A 23274-nucleotide genomic window follows, 5' to 3' on the forward strand; every position below is an offset into this window, starting at 1 on the left:
TAAATTGATAATAATATAAATATTGAAGACTAAAATTTTAAATTATTTTAAGGTGGCGACAACTGAATTTTATTGGCCAAAATAAAGATGAAGTAGTTGAGTGACTTAAAAATGAAATTTACCCTATATATTTTTGGATATATATCCTTCTAAGTTTAACCGCATGGAAAGCTCATTTTAGAAAATTTCCCTTGCTGTTACCCTACCAGATAAACTCTGGTGGATGTTACGATCACAGACGCTCACGCGCCTCTCTCATTCCGAAACAGAGAAATAGAATTCTATAGAAAGGAAAATTACAAGTGGAAGTGAAGTAAATTATTTTCAATGAAGCAAATGATGAATTTGCCTCAATCGATGAACGCGCCTTTTGGAGGGGCCAGTGCCTCGAATCCAACTGCCGCCGGAGCTGCGGCGACGAAGGATCGGGAGATTATATCAGCGGAGCAGTTGGTTCTCGACCTCAGCAGCCCTGATCTCCGAGAAAACGCTCTTCTCGAACTATCGAAGGTAATTTAAGTAGTATTTGAATAAGTGGTTGATTCTTTTCATCTTCTCTTTTCTTTGTTCAAGAAGTAGGGTTTTGGCTTAAATAAAGTAGAAAATTTTGGGGAAATTTGAATTGATTTCTTATATCTTTTCTTTTCTATATATGTTTTGCTTTTAAAAGACATGAAAAATTGAAATGGGAATAGGAGTACGAAAATCACTGTGTCCAATCTGAAATGAAGAAACATATATGATTCCAAATATCGAATTAAAATACTTGCCCTACTGTGAGAGTAGGAAATTTGTCAGCATGTAACAATTCATCGAAGAAAGTGATATATGTGGACATTTGAGCGGCTGATTAATGAATTCATCGTGTAGAGTTGTCGTCTTTAAAAATAATTCATTTGGATTCAGTGTTACTGTTATCTTATAGAGGTTTATAAGTAAGTTAAATATTCCTGATTTTTTTGTGCGTATCGTATATCATGTAATTCCTACAACTTAATTTCCTCTTATGTTCATTCTCGTATGCAGTCATGCGATTTAGATGTTCAGCATGTCTCTGTTACTCCCATAAACCGGTATCTAGTGTCTACCTCTGTGTTTTTAAAACAAGGAACTATTTAAATATTTGGCTCTTTTTTGTGTTGAATTCATTTGGTACTATAGCTACACTATTACAGGTATGCCTAACGAACATTTATTGTTTCTTTTTTTAGAAAAGAGAATTATTTCAAGATTTGGCTCCATTGTTGTGGAATTCGTTTGGTACTATTGCTGCACTTTTACAGGTATGCTATTTAGAGTTGCTAGTTCAAAATTACTCCCCTCTTTCATCTCCCTTCCTTCCTTTTCTCTGCATGTTTTGTAATTTCTTATTCTCCCTTTTCAATTGAGCTTGATAGATAACTTGATATATTTATGTGATGATCTTTCTTCAATTGAGTACTACTACTGCTGTTGATTATCTATGCCTTAGTTATGGCCCATGTCTTTCATCAAGATGGTATGAGTTAGAACTGTAAGTTTGGACATGAATGTCAATGAAAATGAGGATATGCATATTATTTCAAGTTTAAGTGAAATATAAATGGATTTATTTCTTCAAAACTAGAACATGAAAGATGGTATGGTTATGGTGTTAGTTGGGTAAAATTCTTGTGCATCTTTGTAACATGCTTCATTTATCTGATCTGTGGGTATTGTGCATCTGCATGATTACTGCTGATGTATCCGTGTACTGCTTGAGTGTTTCCATATTTGACTTGGACTTTTTTAATGAGATTTACATTGTTCATTATTGTCTTTATAAACATAAAGCTATGGATTCCGTTTTCTTCATTTCTTTTTGTTTGTAGCATATCAAAAAAAATTTCTGGTGCAACCCCATTCACATGTAACATTATTTTTAGTATTCCCTACTTTAGGACCTAGTTAATAAGTTCGAAGAGGTGGTTGTATTAAGAGGGGATATAGAAAGGCTAACCTTAGTACTTTTTGGCTAATGAGAAATGGCTTACTGAGAATAAAATTGCAACTCAGTTTACTTCAAATTAAGTGTACATCTGATGTAATTGAATTTTTTGTTTTATGTGCATTCTTATCATACACATGGACATTGTTATTTTACGTGGAACATTTTAAATCATGGATTTTATTGGGTTCAGAACAAGTGAATTATTGTTGTTTTGAGTCTAATGAACGCTTTTAGATTTGATAGATGCTAGTTATATATTCTTTTATTCATTGAGTTGCTATTAGAAAATGAAAAATTAGTCCATTTTTGGGTCACACTGTCTCAGTTTGTTGATGCTAAATCATTTTTACTTACAGGAGATAGTTTCTATTTACCCTGTTCTCTCACCACCAAATCTAACTCCAGCTCAATCAAATCGAGTTTGCAATGCCCTTGCTCTACTTCAGGTGACATGTTTCTGGCCTTCTTTTAGTTCTTCTGTTATTTTGAATATTTACATCACTAATAGTAGCTTATTGCTCTAATGTTATGTTTTGCTTTTAGTTTGTTTGCACATTTTCTCATATTTTTGTTAAAGGGGAATAGAAGATAAAGTTTCCTGCTATTTTTGTTTGTTATTGTATTTGTCAATTCAGAGGCACTGCTAATGCATCATATGTTTCATCTTTGTTTACAGTGTGTAGCTTCTCACTCGGACACAAGGATGTTATTCCTAAATGGTATGTTCGTATCTGACAAGTTTGTTTGGTCTTGATATGTTTACTTTGTTGCTCAATGCATGAAAAGGATGCATTGAGAACCTGAGCAGCTAAGAAAATGAAAGAAATGGAAGACATAATTGAAGAGGGATAGATAACTAAGGTTCTGATTTTTCCAGAGACCTTGTTTTATTTAAAACTCTATTAACTTTTTGATAATGAATAATCCTATTAACTCTCTAGTAGAGTATTTGTACTAGAACTTTTACTAAAAGTTACATGCTAATCACATTTCCCATTAAATATTTAATAAAAGATATGAAACATAAACTCAAGTAAAATAGTGTAAAACACAAATGATAAAACTAAAGTCAATGCCCTTCATCAAAGGGGTAGTTTTGGTTTCACTGTGCATTGCTTTTCTTAATGTTATTTTCACCCCCTCTCATTTTCCGTCTTCGCTCCATTAAATGATAACTGCCAAATTTGAAATGCTTATACATTCGTGTTGTTAGCTGCTGCTTGTATTACATTAACGAAAGATCGTCTTTTCAGAAGCAATATAAAATTTTATGCGTTTAATCGATGCCTTCGAGGCTCTCACTGATTGTTTTCATCTGCAGCTCATATACCCTTATATCTGTATCCTTTCCTCAATACAACAAGTAAATCAAGGCCTTTTGAGTACTTGAGGCTTACTAGCTTAGGTGTCATTGGTGCCTTGGTGAAGGTAATTATTCATTCTTGGATTTAAGTTGATTGAGTTGCGTTCATTTTGATCTTTGTAGTGCTGTTATACATGTTAATGGAGCATGATAGGCTTAAGGAAATGCATGATTCAGTAATAGTACGAAAGAATTCTAAAGTCAAAGAAAATCATGGGGGAATTGAAGTGGCTATGTATGTTATCTATTACCATAACATACAGAATAACAAAGATGTTTACCCACTGCAATAAATAGAATAGAGGTATTTTGTATAATCTGTAACAGGTGATTATAAACTTGATGGTGGCCTTTGCGGACTTATTGTCAATGAGACTTGCCCTAATTGTTGTATCGTAGAAACCTTCCTGTAGTTTAGCTACCAAATATGTGTCACTTGAACTCTCGGCTATCATTAAGAATTCTCCATTTCTTGTTTATTAGGAGCTAATTCAGTGAGTAACAAGAGCTCAGGAACTAGGGAGCTGCTCCAGTATCATGCACTGCTGTACATCTCTTGAGTGCAGAGGAATGTGCTCCCTTATTTTTCTAGATAGATAGTAATGGCGTCCCACTTGCAAACATAGAAATATAGAATAACGTATCAGAAAGGAAAAATAACTTTTTCTGTTACGTTTCTTTTTATAGTCCCACAAAATTGAGAGCATGCAATAGAAGCTGTGTATTTGGTTTTGTTTAATTATTACATGTACTAATATTTGCTTGTTGGGTCACTTAATGTGTAGGAAAGAGAGTTATATTGATCCAATCCAGCAATTATCTCTGTTATTATTTGTAAATGTTGTCTGCATCATGCTTCTAAAGATACTGATAATATGAGCTTACTTTCTTTCACAGGTTGATGATACAGAAGTTATTAGCTTCCTTCTTTCAACAGAGATAATCCCTCTATGCCTCCGAACAATGGAGATGGGTAGTGAACTATCAAAAACAGTTGAGTTCATTAAATTTAATTTCTCTTTTCCAATTGTGCTGTAATTAACTTTTTCGGTTTCCCTATACATTCCATCTTGATATGTTTTCTATTTATGTTGTGAAATTTTTTGGAACTGTTTGATAGATGATATTGCATGCCTGAAGTTGCCCATGGACAGGCAGCCTGCCCAGGCATGCTAGTGCTGTCCATATTTGGACTTGACCTAGGTTTTATGCTAAAATGGAGGGTTTGGTGTATGAGAATTTAGGCTCCACTAGCACTTGACCTAAGTTCTATTTCAGTTTTTCTTGAACTTGGTCTAGGAAAAGGCCTGCCTATGCACACCAGCGTATGTAGTTGCAGTGTTTCAACTTTTCTTTTATTTTTATGGCTTGGCATTTCGAAGTGTGTGTTGTCATTTATTGTACATTTCCAGTCAATTTGGGGTTGAAATAGCTTGCCCAGGAGGCCTATGATTGTCCCTAATGTTTTGGCTATACGCCTAGACCACAATTAGTTGATAACTTGATATCAGAGAGAGTTGATGGGCAGGTGAATTTGTGGTTTGGATGGAATCGTTTCAAGTCACTGGAGTTTGGGTTGCACAGGCTAGATTTGTGTCTTACCACTGTTACCATAAATGGGAATCAGATTTGAGTATAGGTTTAGGGTGTTGAGTTTTTTTTATACAGGTTGGGCTTGGTATTTGGGAGGCCACTTGGGTCAGGTTGGCTTTTTCTTAATCTTCTTTTTCTTTTTCTCCAATTCCTCTTTTAAGTTGGCTAGGAACATAAATTTTGCTATACCAAATTTACCATCTTCAGATCAAGAAACTGGGATAGCGAGGGTTTCACGGGATTATATGTAAGATCCTTTTTTCCTTGAAGCATGATGAATGATTACTCTATGGCAGGTTGCTACTTTTATAGTTCAGAAGATTCTGTTAGATGATGTTGGCTTGGACTATATTTGCACTACTGCAGAGAGGTTTTTTGCAGTTGGTCGAGTTCTGGCAAATATGGTTGCAGCAATTGCTGAGCAACCCTCTTCACGGCTTTTAAAACACATAATTCGATGTTATCTTCGGTTGTCAGATAACCCAAGGTTTGTTAGTCAAGTTGATCTGGTGTCACTTGTGAAATTTAATCTCTAACCTCACCATCTCTCTTTTTTTCCTTTTCAATACTCCTTTTAGGTTTATGCTTAAAATTGACATTTTTTTGGGCCTGCCTTTGTAATATAGGGCTTGTGATGCATTGAGAAGTTGCCTTCCAGATATGTTGCGTGATGCCACTTTTAGTGCCTGTCTTCGTGTAAGTATCTGTGGTTAATTCATATATATATATATATTGGTTATAATGAAAGTTATGTTATTTAAATTGCGTTTTATTTTTCATGACAATTAAAAGTTTTTTACATCGGACAAATAATTAGATATTTTTAATTTACTCAAAACAAGACATGTATGATGTACATAAATTTGACATTATTCATTACTGTTGGATTTGTAAAACTATTAATCATAAATTGTTCAAGTGTTTAGAATAATTTTAGTTTTACAATTATGTTAAGGGGTTTTTACTCATGTATATAGAAGTGAGTTTAGGGAACTGTATAAGTTAAATCCTCAGACATTAAGTGGACTTCAATTTTGTGTTTGATATTAGAAAAATACTACCGGTTGTGCAAATCAATTATCTTTTCTACATACAAGTCCTTCGCAAATCCGCTTAGAGTTTGGAGTCTTTGTTATTTTATGCTTTGATGCACTTCAAGATTTCACTGGTTTTTTTTTTTCAGGAGGTTATTTAAATCTATTCAATTTTGACAGTGAAGTGCATTTTTTTCTTAAATAATATAATCATCTTTAATGATGCTTATAGGAAGATCACACCACGAGGAAGTGGCTTCAACAGTTGCTTCACAATGTCGGGGTGAATCGTATGCCAACGCTTCAGGCCGGTGCTGGATTTGATCACATGCTGGTTAGCTGAAAATCCGTACAATCTCCTTTTAAAGTAATCTAACTAGTTTATTTTCTTTTGTTTTTGGTGTATGTTAATTTGATTAGATGTAATTAGTCATTTGCCCTTAAAACAGAAATCAAAACCAACAGTAGAAGAGAAAATCTTGGTCTAGGGTACAGTAGCAAAGCTAGTCGAACTTGACCATTTTGAATGTTTTAATCAAGTTAAATGTATACCCAAAAATAATAATGGGGCTGCTACTGCTTCTGAATGAGAATAACAAAGAATCTGATTGGCATCACCTCTTCTCACGTATGAATTAATGATTTGGTTTTTCATAATATGTTTGGGTTATCTTTGGACCTTGAAGAGACCTCTTCTCCTCTGTTGTCCGGTTTACGGTTTACGGGTCTGGGTAGAGATCTGTTGTAGTTCCTTTCAAGTCTTTGATAATGCAATAATACTTAGACAAGTAATATCAATGAGATGAATTGGGAAAGAGAAGATGGAATTATGGTAAGGATGAAATCTAGAAATTGAAAGCATAGTGCAACAGATATGCAAGAAATAACATAAAACAGGGTTTACAGTTGAATTTTGAAATTTACTAAACAAAGGCAGATGAAAACTGCACATTAAAAATATAAACTAAAGAGCGCTGGTTTGATATTTTGCATCATTAGACATGGGAGGAAATATGTAGGCATGCCCATAGCATATTGTCCGATCTCGCTGGCAACCTCCTAAAGAAGTTGAGAGGTACCGATGGAAGTTTGTGGCGGAACCTGGGATGCCTTAGGACATAAAGGCCTGTGAGAAGAGCCACGAATTGGAACGGTGTAACATAAAGAATGATAAGGCAGTCAAACAGAATGTCACGAATAGGGTGGTCACTCTTGGATCCCTGCAGCTTAGCAGAGGCTGGAATCTTTCCCCTTGAGTTGCCAGATCACCGATCACTGTCTGAACTCTCCCTGCTATACTTTTGAGACGGTCATATCTCATCCTGACGATATCCGCAGGCCGGGAAGTGGGGAAGGTATCGAACTCTTCATCTCGTTCATCGGGATGGGCAACATCAGCATGAGAGAGCCGTGTGTCCATGTGAGGAGGGTGCATTGGCCGCCAACGGTAGTTCCAGATCCCGATTAGGAAAAGGTAGAGAAAAACTGTGGTAAGTATTAGCTCAGGGTAAAGAACTAATATAATGAAAAGGATATGAATCAAGATGGTTGTAATAAGGTTTCTCCAATTGCAGATTTAGTCAAACCATTTTCCAACCGCAATTATCCCACTTAGAACTCCCATAATCCGGAAAAAGTTTGCTTTCCTTCTCCTCATGCTCCACATATGCGAATCTACATCAAGCATGTACTCCACAACTTCCTTCCTCAGTGGTGGCTCGGCCCGACTCAGCCTTACCGAGACAATTTGTATAGCCTGGTGCATCAAGCAATCAAGCTGAATCACAGACAATGGATGGATGTAGTGCATCTTAGGCAACAATGGGTGCTAATATGTATGTAGCATGTTAATCAACGATAAGCATCTGAACCTCACAGCCAACTGAGACCAGTCTTTTTAACCCCCGAGGAATGTAGCACCAGTAGAGGATACAAGTGAGTATAAACCCTACCGGCTTCAAGTGTCGATAGCTGAATTCTTACCTTCCCGAATCTCGCATCCTTCGTCTCTCCAGATCCCCCATTATCGAAAACCCCTATAGTGATGACAGTACAAGGATCGAAGACCACCCATGTATTGCTCATTCCATCTTGGCATGTAGCTGGCGGAAATTGTCCTAGTTCGGACCCATTTCTGCCCATACTTAGCCACACAATAAGCATCTGTTGTTCCTCGGCCGTCTTTTGTTTTCATCGCCATCAGCCCCTGGGCACTTAGAATACCAAGTTCCAGAATTCCTATATTCGGTTTCCATAGCTGTTTCGCAGTCGGTCTAAGATCACTACTGTAGTGCGTAGATCCATCCAAAATGTGATACCCTCCTTCTAAACACATCCTTAAGTGAATCCGACTAGCAAATTTTCTTTTTTCTCTCCGTCCACCATCACATGTTTCTCGAGATTGCACCATCGGCTGTTCACTGGTCTATGGTCTAACCATCTTTGAATAATCTGCAGAGGACTCACACACTTCCCCAGAGTTTCATCTTATTCAATCCGACCCTATCTTCCACGGTTAGAACCAAAGGCTCCTCGAAAGGTTCAGCAACTACAAACATCAAGTCCTCATTTCACATCGGATTGACAGTCTTACTCGGAGATATTCTAGTTCTCAAAGCCTGATTTCTGAGAACAGCTTTGACAAATACTTCAGGGTACCTGCCTTTATCACCGAGTACCAAGTCTTGAGCTTCAATGATATTCATCCTCACATACCAAAGCTTGGGTGAAAGGTAAACTTTCGATCGAATGTTTGCAACACCGTTGGGACTAACCGATGTAGCATCGGAATGCCACGCATCGGGAAACGCTTCATCAGCTTGAGTTTCCATCCAAACAGCCAGCATGAGCTCTCCCTTGGATTTATTACCTTTTCTATCTTCCAATCGATACCACTGTGGTGCCAACGGACTCTGTGGATGAACCCTTCTCGGAATTCCGTAGACATATAACATAACCCTGCCGATCAGATCATCTGCAACAACATCCTTGTCTTTCACAAACACTTCCAAAACAGATGCTTGTATTCTCTCTTTCGAGAATGCAAATATTTGATTCCATTCTGGATTGCTCTTCTTCTCGAAATGCTTAGTTACTCCCTTGTAGTTCCCAAGTTTAACCTCAACGTAGGGATCGCAATTACGGCCCCGATGTTGGGCGAGGTTTGCTTTAAGGCAAAATCTACTGATTGTGGAGGCTTCTGCATCTTCTTTGCTTCTAAACAACGCTCAACATTAGAAAAGCAGCAACAGCTATCAGAAAATTAGAATTCCGAAACGGCAAAAATCGAAGGAAGAAAAAGTAAAATAAACAAGAATCATAGTGAAATAATAGTAAAATAGTTCATGTGAGCTGTCATTAATTATTTTCAATAAACATTACTAAGCATTTAATGCGGTTAAAAAATATAAAAGATGCAAAACTTGGAGGCTGTTTAAACATTTTCCCAGCAACCAAACAGCATTAAAAGAGAACATTCATCAGCATGTACAGTAAGACATAAAAATGCATTTTATACAAGGAAAAACAGGAATAGATTTAAAGCAAAGAAACCCCAGTAAGCGAAACGCAAGAAGAAAAAAGCTTAACTCAAAGCAAAGGTAAAACTTTTCAAATCAAAGCATTCATTTGCAGAGAAAAAGTACCTTTGTGTAGGAATGTAATGTAAGAAAAGAACCAACTTTGTTATCTTCAAGGTGCAGAAATGGAAAATCTTTTTATGTTCATATAATTTTAATCTGAATATTCTGATGAAAAAATTTGGGTGAAGCTATAAGAGAATGAGGATGGGATTACAGAGCAAGAACGTGTACATATGTAATAATAGCAGCGTTTTACGTTTCTTTTTATTTTGTTGAAATTTTTGGGTTAAAGATTAATGAAAAGAGCAAAGTTCAGAGGTGGGAAATGGGGAGACTGTGGTCGGTTTGGGCACTTGCGAGTAGAGCCCGTATTGCGGGTTTTGACGGTACGAATTTAAAAAGAGCGGTTTAAAAAGTTCGTATTTATAAACGATTTTAAATTTTAAGGCTCGCGATCCGTCCATTTAATTCGCGGGCTAAACGGGCTTACCTGTGACCTGTTAAATAACAATAATTTTAAATGTTTTAAATGCAATAAAAATAATGTTCTAACTTGTTATACCTTTAAAAATGATCTAGTAATTTGAAAATGAAGGTAGCACCGTCAAAATAATAAATAATATTTAAATTTTATTTTAAATAGCCAGAAATGATTATAAAATAATTTTTTAATTTTTTTAATCATTAATATATATATATATAACGATATAATTACTTAAACTCAAATTAAAAAAATAATATTCACTTATATCACCAAATTGAAAAATAAATAAAACAATGACCACATTATACTTTTATAAAACACGATTATTCAATGTTATAATATGAAGACACAGAAGTGTCTGCAAGCATAAATTCAAACATAAAATTTCAACAAAGTCAAACATTATACAAATCTAACAAGAAAGTTGTCAAGTAGTCATAATAATTATATTTTATGTATACTTTAGAGAAAAACTAAATATAATATAAAAATATAAAATAAAACTTATAGTATAAGAGTAAATTTGAAAGATACAGTTATATTAAAATTGATAAAATATAAGTCATTAATTTGTTAAAATATATTTATTTTGTAAAAGCCTTTAAAAGTTGAAAAGTATGTTTTCAATTTTTTTTTACTTTTATTTCTTATTTTTAATTCAAATATTATGTGTCATGTGATATATTATTAGAATATCGTGACTTTTTATAATTAAAGAATGAAATGGATAACATATTTCATGAAAAAAAATGTCAAAATTAAATAAAAAAATCTTTAAATACCAAAGTGATAATGATGTAAATTTTATAAGACTAAAATATTATATAAATCTTTTAATTTTTATTTTTTTAAATGAAGAATAATTTGATACATTGTAAATGAAAAAAAATAAAGTAGCTGTAGAATTATGACAAACGCCCTAATAAGTTTAAAAACTACAATGGTTATAAGTAACATCATATTTATAAGTAATTTATTTTCTTTTTCTTTAAAATTATTTAAGTTTATTTTCTCTAAAATTTTATAAATTTTAAATTAAACGGGCTATTGCGGGTTTCGCGGGCTACCCGCGGTTATATCCATTAAACCCGCGGGTTTAACGGTCTGGGCTAAAAAACCCGTAATTTAAACGAGCTTTAATTTTTGAGGTCTGAAACCCGTACGAGCCACGGGTTAAACGGGTAGCCCGCGGGCCTTAACCCATATACCCAGCTCTACTTGCAAGATAAAGGAGAGTTCTTTTTGTTTGTTTGTGGACCTCTGAGTCTGACTCGGCGTTGTTGCCCTGTTTCTCTATAGGGTAAATTACTTATTTGGTCACCCACCTATTACTTAGTTTCTGATTTGGTCAATAACTTTTATTATTATTATTCAATGTTGTCGTGATATTACCTTGTGAAGTCACATTAGTATTATCGTTAGTATTTTAATTACGGATGATCAAAATATAACTAAAAAGTAATGTTAGGTATATTTTTAAAAAGTAATAATTTAGTGATCAAAATAAATACTAAGTAGTAGGTGACCAAATAGGTAATTTACCCTTCTTTATATTTATCTAAACATTGTTACTGAATAGTCAGTTGCTTTTAGAATTTAATTGGATTGGATTAGATGATTTCTACTGACAAGTTAACTGGAAATTAAAGAATGTTTTGTGGTAAATTAATGAGAGTATGAGTTAATTACCTAACAACTCCTTGTGGTATCAAATCATTCATTAATGAAAAGCCTTGTATTTTAAGTCTTGGAAAATGAAACGATGTAGGAAATCAAACAAGTTATATTTCCAAAAATTTCATCAGAATGGCCACCTTTAAAAAAAATCAAAGAAATAATGACATGGTGATTATGGTCAAATTCTGTGTAGTGCGAGTTTAATTGGTTGTAGGTATCAACTCAGAGATGTCGATGCACATGTGGAGTTGAGAGTGGTCATCGCCATCTGTTCACCATGCCCATTGCTCTCTCTGCACGATATTAATTCCCCATTCAGGACCTCTTCAATGCAATACTGAAAGGGATAATAGAGCCAAGGGTGTTGGGGGTGCGATCGCGCTCTTCGAAAACTTCGAATTCGTACATAGTTTCGGTTGTGCACAAAGAGAGCTCACAATGGAGAAAACATCTGTAAATAGCTTTTATTCAATACCAAGTGTTTGCAGGTTGTGCACAGAGACTTTACTGTTTCAAGTTTCCTGTACGAGTTGTTCACTTTTTTCCATGAATGTTGCATGAAATGACGGTTGTAAAATAGTTTGCAGATTATTGCAACTGAATGCTCACCAATGAAACTTGCCTGTAAATAGACATCCATGCTCGTCTGCGATCCTAAATATCTCTTCACGTTAACCAAGGATCCGGATTCCAGCATTTCCTCTAAAACTGCAATGTCCCGTACACCTTCCTCGAAAGAGCTGAGTGGTTCCGCTTCATAGCTATTTTCTTTATTAAGCCTCTCAACTATTAAAAGTTACAAAATAGTCTACTGACTATTCATATGTTTCAAACTCATTCTTTTTCGGGAGGAAATTGACAATTGCCTGAGCTGGATGTTGACATGTTGCCTGAGATATGATAGTCGTTTGAGATTTTGGGATCAAATTTTACCATATATCAGTCAGCAGGTTAACATACAACTCAAAATGTCGTCAATTTTTTAACGGAAAAGGACAAGGTTAGAACATATGAATAGTCGATTGATCATTTTGAAACTTTTAATAGTCGAGGAACTCAACAAAGCAAGTCCTATAATCGGATGATCATTTTGTAACTTTTAATAGTCAGGAACTCAACAAAGTAACACCTTATTGTTGGATGACCATTTTGTAACTTTTAATAGTCGATGACTCAACAAAATAACATCCTATAATACATGATTTTTTTTAAAATATATCAATTATCTTTAAAAAGTAGGCACCTTTGTCAACAACCTATACAACAAATTGATAAAAGCTCTCAGTTGACATATTCTTTCTTAGTGTGAAATTATTAAAAATAAAAAAAGTAGACACCTTTCTTAACTCACGAAAAACTTAGAAGTGTAAACAAGTAAAATGTTCGATGAATTATTCATGAACTGTTCATATAATGCTCAATTATTAAATTAAATAAACGAGTAAATTTATGTTCATTTAATAAATGAATGAACACGAATAAAGATCTTCGGTTCATTTATGTTCACGAACAAGTTTGTTTAAAATTTTGTTTATTGGTTTGTTTATCGAGTCTTTTATAATCTCATTTACCCGATTTTTTTTTTACATTTTAAATTTTGGAATAAATTGAATACATGATATACCTTGGAGTTCAAATTGTGAAGCTTAAGGACTAGTGTCATAATTTTACCATTTTCTTTAACTTACAAATAAAAAAGTAAAAAAAATGTTGGTTGCCAATGACTCAAATCATGTAAACTAACATTGTTGGTGAATACTAAATGAACATTTTGGCAAAAGCAAAACGAACCGAACATAAATAATATCTTTAAAAATAAATAAACGAACACAACACAATCATATTTGTTTAAATTCGATTCATTTTACTCTTTTGGGTACAAAGAGCGATCAAAGCCCAAGGGGAAGAGGAACGTATGTCTTAGGACTAAAATCCCAAGCGTCCGCTAATCAATCTACTAAGAGAGCTGATGAACCTTTTGGGCTAAGGCCCAGCTTCCTGCAAGTACCCTTTTTGCATCATGTCTCAATACACATAATATTTTACATATTTTACATTTTACATATTTAAAATATTTTTAAAAAAAAAATCATCCTAAACTCACCCAAATCCATAAAGAAAACTTATAAAATTCTATTCGAAAAAAATAAAACTTTTAGTTTAATTTGACTTAAGTTGATACGCAATTTCATAAACCCGACTCAAATTTTTTAAATAAATTTTGAATTATAAAATAAAACTCGAACAATTGAAAATTTTCAATAATTAGTAGAATGATTTTCAAATTCGAGTCGAATCTCTCAACTCAGCATAATATATCATATATGTATATCACTTGTAAAATACTATGTATATCACATACTCAAATATTAAGTACTTAAATGTACACTACACAGCTGCCACTATTAAGTACTCATCTCCCACGCTTGTTACTTAAAATTATTCAGATAAGTATGAGAATATGGTTTCAGGAGCTTAAACTTTAAAAAATGGAACATACTCGTATCCGATATTCACTCTAAAATCCGGGAAACATAGTAGAAAACATGGGAGCATACATCAGGCAGCAAAGATAGCCTAAAAGAGGAGGCATCGACTAACGTATATGAGGTCTTTTCTAGTTTCGGTCCATATAGCCTAAAAGCATTCCCACCAACGATTAGAGTTTGACATCAAAATGATGCATTTAGGAGAACACGAGGGAAGTTACATAGAAACACAAAGAACTTGAATACAACGTAAATGGCAACAGAGCTACTTCGTACCGGGAAAACAAGGCTTAAAAGGCATCCATTAGTTGAACTAGATAGTATGCACCTATGTGATTCTACCATTTAAAACTCTTTTCTAACTCTTTTTTAACGGGGGGGAGGACAAGTGTAGAGAAGTCCCTAGTATGGGGGACTTCTATAGTAATTTTACCCAAAACCTTTCTGGGTTTATTGTTTTGGATGTGTTTCATGTGTAATTTCTAAGTTTATTTGGATTTTGGTTCGTGGTTTCTATTGTTTTTATTTATATATTTGTTTCTTGTTACTATTGGGAAATGACCATCCAGCTCAGTTGGTAGAGCACAAGGTTCTAAACCTTGAGGTCGTGGGATCAAGTCCCACGGAGGGCATTTCATAATTTGGAGGTCTCCTACGGAAGCTGCTCTCAACCTGGTGTTGGGGGCAGTCTACTATCTTACCTCCCCCTTATCCCATACATATGGGAAAAAAGGGACAGCCATTTTTTCTTGTTACTATTGGGAGTTTCCATGCAATTTCTCTCTCTCTTTTTGTGAATACATTCAGCCTTTTGAATATTTCTTTAAAAGAGAATTGCATGGAATCTTTTGAACGCTCCTTTGCAAAAAAAATACTATACATGTATACATTTCATTTTGTACATATAAATTCAAGGATATTCATGTATTACATTTATAATTAAGAAAAATCTTCATACTAGAAATTGACATCAGTAAAAATATTTTTTTTCAAAATTATTTATAAAAAATTAAAAGATTATAATTTTATCACAAAAATCTTTTAAAAAGAGGATAATAATATTACGACAAATAATATCAAAGTGATCACTCGATTACATGATTTTACGTTGAGTGTTTCAATGAGTGGGACAAACATAGTAAAAAGTTAAAAACAAAATTTATAATTAAAAATATCTTTTGAAAAGAGGATAATGATATCTGATATAAGAGTGATCAATTGACGGCTTGATTTCATGCCAGGTCATCAAGAACGTGGAATTCACCCTACTCCAACTAGGGATGGCAATGGGTCGGGTCGGGTCGGGTTTTTGGGCCACCCGACCCGACCCGAGAAGAAAGGGTTTTTCACCCATGACCCAACCTGACCCGACGAAATTAAGGTTTTCACCCGACCCGACTCGACCCGAATATATGACTTAGAAACCCGACCCGACCCGACCCGAAATAATAATAAAAAATTTTTATTCAATGAAAACAGTGACTTAATTGAAAAAATTATATATAGAGGGACATTATTGTAATTATCCCTAAATATATAGGATAAAATTATATATATTTTTCGGGTCGGGTCGGGTCGGAACCCGTCGGATTCGGGTTGAGTTGCCATCCCTAACTCCAACACTACAAAGAAATAGGAGGTAAATATTGAACATGTCTTTCGAGAAGGGAATTGGATAGCAGATGGGAGGACTAAATTAGCACGGATAAGAGATGGAAGGTGTCAAGTTTAGGCATCGTCATCGACAGAAATTCTAACTCTCCTTCAAAAGGAAAGCATTAAATAATTTTTTAGTCTAGCGTAAGTTGTCTTTTGTTCAAAAAAAAAATCAATCTCTTCTAATCAAATCAAATTTTATTTATAATATATGTGTATATGTTTACCCTAGAGATATTATAAACTTCAAAGTAGAAGCATAGCCCATCCCTTAGAAAAGGCCATCCTGCCACTTGAAAGGGCACTGGCTGCTAATTAATTGGACGTTTTTAACACACACAAAAAAAAATCACTATGACAGAAATTAATTATCTATTAAGCATCATTTCAGAAAATTTTTACCGATCTAACACATTTTTTGCCAAGCTGCGAATAATCGCTGATGTGGCACCATCTCGAGTGATGATCAACGCCTTTCTGGGATGGGTGCTAGATCCGTAAAATTTTATGAAATGGTGTTTAACAAATAATTAGTTTCTGTCAGGGTAATTTTTTTGATAAAAACGCCACAGAATATTAAGGAATTAGATGTTTGTTGAAAAAAAAAGGATAAAATTTAATTAGCTAATCATTTTCATTTTTTGTCTTCTGAAAAATTAAGGGGTTGTTTGTTTACTTCATAATGATTAAGCACTGAATGATTCAAATGCTAAATCATTCAGAGGCTCTGGATGAATTAGCTCTGAATGTGACATGTTGTTTGTTTACTGGCTCTGAATCATTCAGAATGTACTTCTGCGCTGAATCATTCAACACTATTTTGCTGAATCAGTCAGCACTGAATCATTCAGAGGTGCGAAACAAACGCACTGAATGCTGAACGGTTCAACATTCAGCGCTGAATGATTCAATTAAGAGGCAAACAAACAGCCCCTAAGTCCTATCATCATAAAAAAAATCACGTGCCTTTCACACTTATCATTTTTTTCAAATAATTATTTTTTCCTTATTTTAATAAAATTTTTCATTAAATCCTGTAAATAAGATAATAAAATACATTTTTCTTCAATAATAATAATAATAATAATAATAATAATGAAAAATAGTGCCACTAAACTTTGTATCGTCTCTTGATTTTGTCATTACTTAACTAATTTTTTTTGTGTTGAATACGTTTTTAAATTTAATTGAACTTCAAAGTTATTCTTAGATACGTTGAGATAATATATATATATATATATATCGAGTATAAAATTCTTATAAATCTATATTTTAATATCTTTCTGATACGCTGATTAAATGTATAATTAGTGAATTAATTGAATAATTAGGAGATATTAGGCTTGTAAATGAACTGAACGTTTAGCGAACCATTCATGAACCGTGCGGTGAGAAGTTCGTTTATGTGCGTTTATTTATTAAATGAACGAATATGAACAAGATTTTGTGTTCGTTTAATTAAATGAACGAACATGAACATATGTCTCGTTCGTTCATTTACGTTCGTGAACGTTCGATTATGTTCGTTTATGTTCGTTCGATTATGTTTTTTTATGTTCGTTCGACTATGCTCGTTTATGTTCATTCATTTATGTTTAACCCAATCTTCTTAAATCAATTTTGGTGACCAATTTGTAAGTATCTTAAAAATATTAATTAATCAGATATTCTGATGACCAACTCCATAACTAACCCAATTTTATTTGGAGATTAAATCCAATATGTTAACATGTGAGACACCTCACACCTATATTCATTTTCCCCCTTTTTTTCCAAACCCTAGTGTTCACTAGAGAGTGGAGACGATCGCTGAAAGCTTCAAAACAAGTTATATTATAGTGCAATCTGAACTTTTACAGGTCTGTTTTCATATCTTTCTCTGTTTTATTTGGCTTAATAGTTGATAGTTGATGTCACAAAACTTTTTGCCGGCAAATTTATTAGAATAACGTAGTGGAAAATGATTGTTCATATGTAATCATTGACCACTATGATAAATATTATAGTGTAAAATTAAAGTCGTGTGAATCATTTAATATCTTTAAAAGATCGATCGAAATATTTGATATCTTCAAACATTTCATCACTGCTAATCAACTCTGATGCTATTTATCACTGTAGATTTGATTGATTTGAATTGTCGACTATTTTTCATGAAAGAATAATGGAAGGTAGGGTCTCCAACGTTTATGTTCGTGTTCATTTATGTTCGTGTTCACTTATGTTCGTGTTCGTTTATGTTTGTTTATTTTTTAAATGAACGAACATGAACAAGTTATATTCCTTAATAAACGAACATGAACAAAAAAAATTGTTCGTTTATGTTCATGTTCGTGTTCGTTTATGTTCGTTTATTTTTTAAATGAACGAACATGAACATATCTCCGTTCGTGTGCGTTCGGTTCGTTTTCAGGCCTAGGGGATATTAATGATGAAAAATATTGTGGAATCGAAGATAATGAGAAATTATTTAGTAAAATGAGATATAAAGACCAACAAAGTAATGAGCAAATGAGGATGATTTCGTTTCATATATTTTTTTATTTTTAAAATTAAAATATAAAAAGTGGAGGAACTAAAATAAGTATTTTTAATAAATCAATTTTAAATGAATTTAATTTTCAAAAAATATTTTGAATGTCTTCTTGATAATTTTATTATAATTATTATACTTTTAATATTTTTTTAGTTTGATCCTAAAAGTATAAAAAATTTAAAATAAAGTTACTAGTAACTACGAATAATTTTATTAAGATCGATTTCAATTACTAATCATTATAAAGTTAACTTCATTTTACTAATTTGATATGGATATTTCTTAAAGGAAATTCAACTATAATATTTTATTAATTTAACCGAATTAATCGATGTAAACAAATCATTGTATAAAGAATAAATTAAAAAAAAAAATCGAAATAGATGTGGGTGGATTCATTTTCTTACTTACAAGTATTGACTTGTTCGAGAAGGTTTCAATGAGCTGTTTTCTTTTGACACTGTTTGATCCCAGAAAGGCACGGATCATTAATTGTGCCTTGTTAGAAAAAATGTTAGATCGATAATTTTTTTTGAACGGTACGTGATAGGCAAATAATTCCTGTCAGAGTTATTTTTAGGTAAAAACGCCAATTAATTGAGGCCACGTTTTGCAAGGAGGTATATATGGAGCTGTTGTTGGACTGACCGGCAAACGAATCTGACGATTGAATGTTGCTACATATGATGATGATGATCCACAGTTGAAAAGAGAGGCGATTAGGTTTTTGTCTCCCTGGAAAAACATTGTGATGATCCACAGTTGAAAGGACAGACGGTTAGGTTTTGGTCTCTCGAGTTAAAATATTTTTCAAGTCCCTGTATTTTTCTTACCTTTACAATTTAATCTCTATTTCTATTTTTTAGGATTTGTCTCTATAAAATAGGGTTGACCAAAATAGATTATTTTTATCAATTTTTTATTATAAAGATGCACGAGGCCAATCCCTAAACAACATAAAGGGATGATCCTCAATTTATATATATATATTATTTTATATATAAAAAGAAGAAGCCAACAATGGACGGCTTTGGTATTTCTCATTAGTAAAAGGCTTAGCTCCTACTTTATCCAACAATAAGATGCATTAGCATGATTCGAGCAGAGTTTAAGGCACTATTATTTGTCATTTCAAAGGAGTAGTGTTCACGTGACAAACTATTTGCTGGTCTTCCTTTGCGAAAATTTTTAGGGCAAACGACAAAAATATAGGACTGCCTTTGACTTAGCTTCCTGTGATTAAAATTATAAATTTTAATTATTCTTATTTCGACATATTTAGCATGAAACAACACTCCAACATTTCTTCCTTTTTGGGAAAGATAATACCATCCACATAAACCCTCGGCGTTATTAATAACATATAAAAAGGTTTTTAATATATTTTTAGATCATCATTCTATTTTTTAAAAAAATTATTCCGATTTTCTTTAGTCATTCATTCTTTAATCCATTTGAATGATCATTTTTACATGATTTGTTAATTTTTTAGAATTAATTAAAGATTTATAAGTAATTATATTTTTATTTGATTGTATCAGTTTTATAAAAAAAACTGTTTTTTATATTTTAGTTTCCTCCTTTTACATTTTATATTAATAAATATTTCATATTATAATTCAATAAAATAATTATAAATTTAAGATCACTTTAATTGTAACGTAAATTATTATTTATTTGCTTATAGAAAAGAAAAGGAATAAAACATTAATAACAAAACGAGAAACAATAAAGTTTAAAAGAAAAATAATTAAAAAAACACAACCATATCTCACAATCAAGTGTTGACACAATTAAACAACTGACGTCTAACGAAACCTTTAATGAAATAATCTAATTAGAAAGATATTGATATTTAGGGACTTAATTAAAATATTTAAAATTTTAGATCAATTTAAAATTTGACCCACACATAAATTTAAAGATATCTAGTGTAAATGATCCTAAATACTTTAAAGATATGAATTTAGAACTTCTTCCGAAAAAATGCATATAATTTATTGAGATATTATTTATATATTAATATAAACAAATTTAAATATTTATTTTTTATTTTAAATTTAGTAATTGAACCGATTTAGAAGGATAACTTGACTTGTGAACATGCCGATCTATCATTTATAGGACGATGTTTTGTTGAGTCCCCTTACTATTTATTAAAAATTGACCCCTTTCCATTAAAAATTGACGACAATCTGAATTAGACGTTAATCTACTGATTCAGATATGATAAAATCATATTTTAATGATGTCTATTGACACTACCGTTGCGTTCAATCACTAGCTTAACGACATAATATTTCAAGCAATATTGGCTCGGTGATATAGTGTAAACGGAGATTCAATCCATAAAATAAATCTCAAATGGTTCTTGAATCTGATTTTATCATATCTCTATCAACAGGTTAACGTCAAACTCAGACAACCACCAAATTTTTAAAAGAAATGGACGAGTTTGGAACATATGAATAGTCGAGTGATCATTTTGTAACTTTTAATAGTCATGAAACTCAACAAAACAACGTCCTATAATCTGATGACTAGTTGTATAGTTTACCCTTGTTATTACTATCTAAATACTTTAATCTTATTATTACTATCTTATTATTATGAATAGAGGAAGGAACGACAAAGTGGAAGACATATTTTGCTGTAAACTAGGGTTTGGTGGGAGACAGCTGATAATTTAGCTTAGAAAGTTGAAATGGAAATTACTTATGTTTTGATTTGATAAGTCAGTCTTGGATCTTGGATAGTGGTATATGGACCCGTTCTTATCGCTTAAAAACAAATTTCCTTCAAGCGATTGAGTTGTAATTCGTAAAATAGATTTGTTCAATGACTCTCAAATTAATAATCTAAATGACAATTCATTTAATTAAAACATATTAATGGGACTAATGGTGATATGTTGATTGATTGTTGGAGATTTTGTTCGTCCAAGGACTCGAAAATTATAGATTGCGTTATAAAGCTTTTGACCAGTTTATTTTGGGGTATATCTTCATAATAAGCAGTAATAGATCTAAAACTTTGTTAAGATAAACACAATTAATAAAATAAATAAATAACCGAAAATATTCATATTTTAATGTGAAATATATTTATCCTAAACTAAAATATTTATCCTAACCTAAAAATATATATCAATTAAGCCAATATAATTTTTAACCTAATTTATACATATTCTTATTTAAATTATATTATAATTTTTTGGAACATAAGATGAGTCATGGCCTAGGTAGGTACACCCCTAAATACGCCTTTGGTTGTATTTATTTGAATCAATGCATTTTGTTTGCTATGATCTGGATACGATGTCTCCTGAAGCTTTCATCAAAATAAACCCTAAATCAGGATATAAATAGGGGTGTAAATGAATTAAGTTTGAACAAATAAGGTTCTGTTTATGTTTGTTTGTTTGTTTGTTTATTTTTAAGGTGTTTCATATTCGATTCGTGTTCGTTTACGTTTTTATATTGTGCTCGGGTATGTTTATTTATTTTTAGAGGTTTTATATTTGATTAGCGTCCGCTAACATGTTCATTTGTTTATTTTTATCCTTTTATTTGCAAACCAAAGAAAATGGTGAAATTATGCTACTAATCCTTAAGTTCTTTATGGTTCACAGTTTGAGTTTGAAAGTCCACCATGTGTTCAATTTTTTGTCTCTACCTTCACCAATATTTAAAATATAGAAAATAAAAGGAAGAGGAGAATCGAGTAAAAGAATTTATAAATGAGTCGATAAACGAATTTGTTCGTGAACATAAATGAATCGAACATACTTTAGATTATGTTCGTCATTTATTTAACTTAATAAACGATTATAACTGAAGGTCTTTTCGCTTACTCGGAGATCGAATCCTCGACATCGATTCTTCACTCGCCGAAGTCGACTTCAACAACTCCGGAAGAGGTTACCAAGTCAGTAACCAAGTTCCGTAAAAGGTTTGTAACATAACTTTTCCTCTAAAGAAATGTTTGCATACGAGTGGAAAGATCGTATGAGAATAAGCTTTCATCTTTAATTAAAATACATTACGTTTCCTTTACAAGAAACTTTAGTCTTGTTGCATGGAATATTATTTGTCACATACATTACAAAATTTAATTATGATACAAGTAATAAAAATAATCGTATTGGAATTTGGAATCTTAACATTTATAAGGGTAAATTACATGTTTAGTTTCTAGATTATCAGTTTTATTTCGTTTTTGTACCTAAACTTTAATTTATTTTAAAATAATACATAACATTTACTTTCTGTTTCGTTTTAGTATCTCGCCATTAGAAACTTAACTGAAATGTTATAACATGATACCTTTTACGGGTAAATTACATCGTTCATTACTCAACTATCTTCTCACTCTTATTTTGGTCACTGAATTTAATTTGGTTCTCAGTACTTACACATTCTATAATTTTTGGTCTTGATTTTAATTTAATTCGATAAATGTAATCCTTTCATCATATGAAGAAACGTGCCACCTTTTGATCGAAGAACTTATTTAAGAATGAGGTCGAGAGAAATTGAAGTTGGCTTCTTTGGGGCACGCTCTAACTACTGGTCCAAATATGTAATTATACTAATTTTGTTAACTGTCACGTCACCTCCTTCATCAAAAGTTGACAACAAATGATTTAATTAACAATATTTAAATAGTTAAATAATCTGATTGATAAAATAAAAAAAATCAATTATCATATATGTAGTTTATCTAATTTTTTAATGTATCCATATTTATTCTTGAAAAATGATACATTCTTTCATTCTATTTCAATATATAGATCACTTCTCTTTTTATCCTTGGAACGTTTACCTTGCATAGAAAACTCGCATACCACAACAAAGGAAGAAGAAAGAAATGGGAGTTTTTTAAGCATATCA

The 23274-nt window shown here is 32.5% G+C and overlaps 1 protein-coding gene and 1 pseudogene across 2 annotated transcripts; one reads left to right on the forward strand and one right to left on the reverse strand.

Annotated features, from left to right (window-relative positions):
- The first annotated feature begins 254 nt into the window (after positions 1-254).
- On the forward strand, positions 255-22657 carry LOC120182539 (CCR4-NOT transcription complex subunit 9-like). 2 transcript variants are annotated; one of them, XM_039187489.1, is made up of 11 exons: positions 255-510; positions 1212-1283; positions 2326-2415; positions 2646-2688; positions 3291-3397; positions 4230-4325; positions 5222-5412; positions 5552-5621; positions 6192-6321; positions 11504-11513; positions 22641-22657. In XM_039187489.1, exons 1-9 carry the CDS (start codon positions 328-330, stop codon positions 6300-6302), a joined length of 963 nt encoding a protein of 320 aa, XP_039043420.1. In that variant the 5' UTR covers positions 255-327; the 3' UTR covers positions 6303-6321; positions 11504-11513; positions 22641-22657. The 2 variants fall into 2 exon arrangements, with proteins under 2 accessions (XP_039043420.1, XP_039043419.1); XM_039187488.1 differs by lacking the exons at positions 11504-11513; positions 22641-22657 and having other exon boundaries at positions 6192-6405.
- Positions 6914-9627, reverse strand: LOC120182535 (annotated as a pseudogene).
- Positions 22658-23274: the final 617 nt, after the last annotated feature.

This window comes from Hibiscus syriacus, unplaced genomic scaffold (assembly GCF_006381635.1).
Source record: "Hibiscus syriacus cultivar Baekdansim isolate YM2019G1 unplaced genomic scaffold, ASM638163v2 tig00112686_pilon, whole genome shotgun sequence".
Lineage (NCBI taxonomy): Eukaryota > Viridiplantae > Streptophyta > Magnoliopsida > Malvales > Malvaceae > Hibiscus > Hibiscus syriacus.

What these genes read in the sequence shown, in the direction of transcription:
- LOC120182539 (XM_039187489.1), top strand. Translation starts at nt 328, where the DNA reads ATGAAGCAAATGATGAATTTGCCTCAATCGATGAACGCGCCTTTTGGA. An exon ending in AAGGATGTTATTCCTAAATG is followed by an intron (nt 2,689 to 3,290) that starts GTATGTTCGTAT and finishes TTTCATCTGCAG; the next exon opens with CTCATATACCCTTATATCTG. An exon ending in CTTTTAGTGCCTGTCTTCGT is followed by an intron (nt 5,622 to 6,191) that starts GTAAGTATCTGT and finishes TGATGCTTATAG; the next exon opens with GAAGATCACACCACGAGGAA.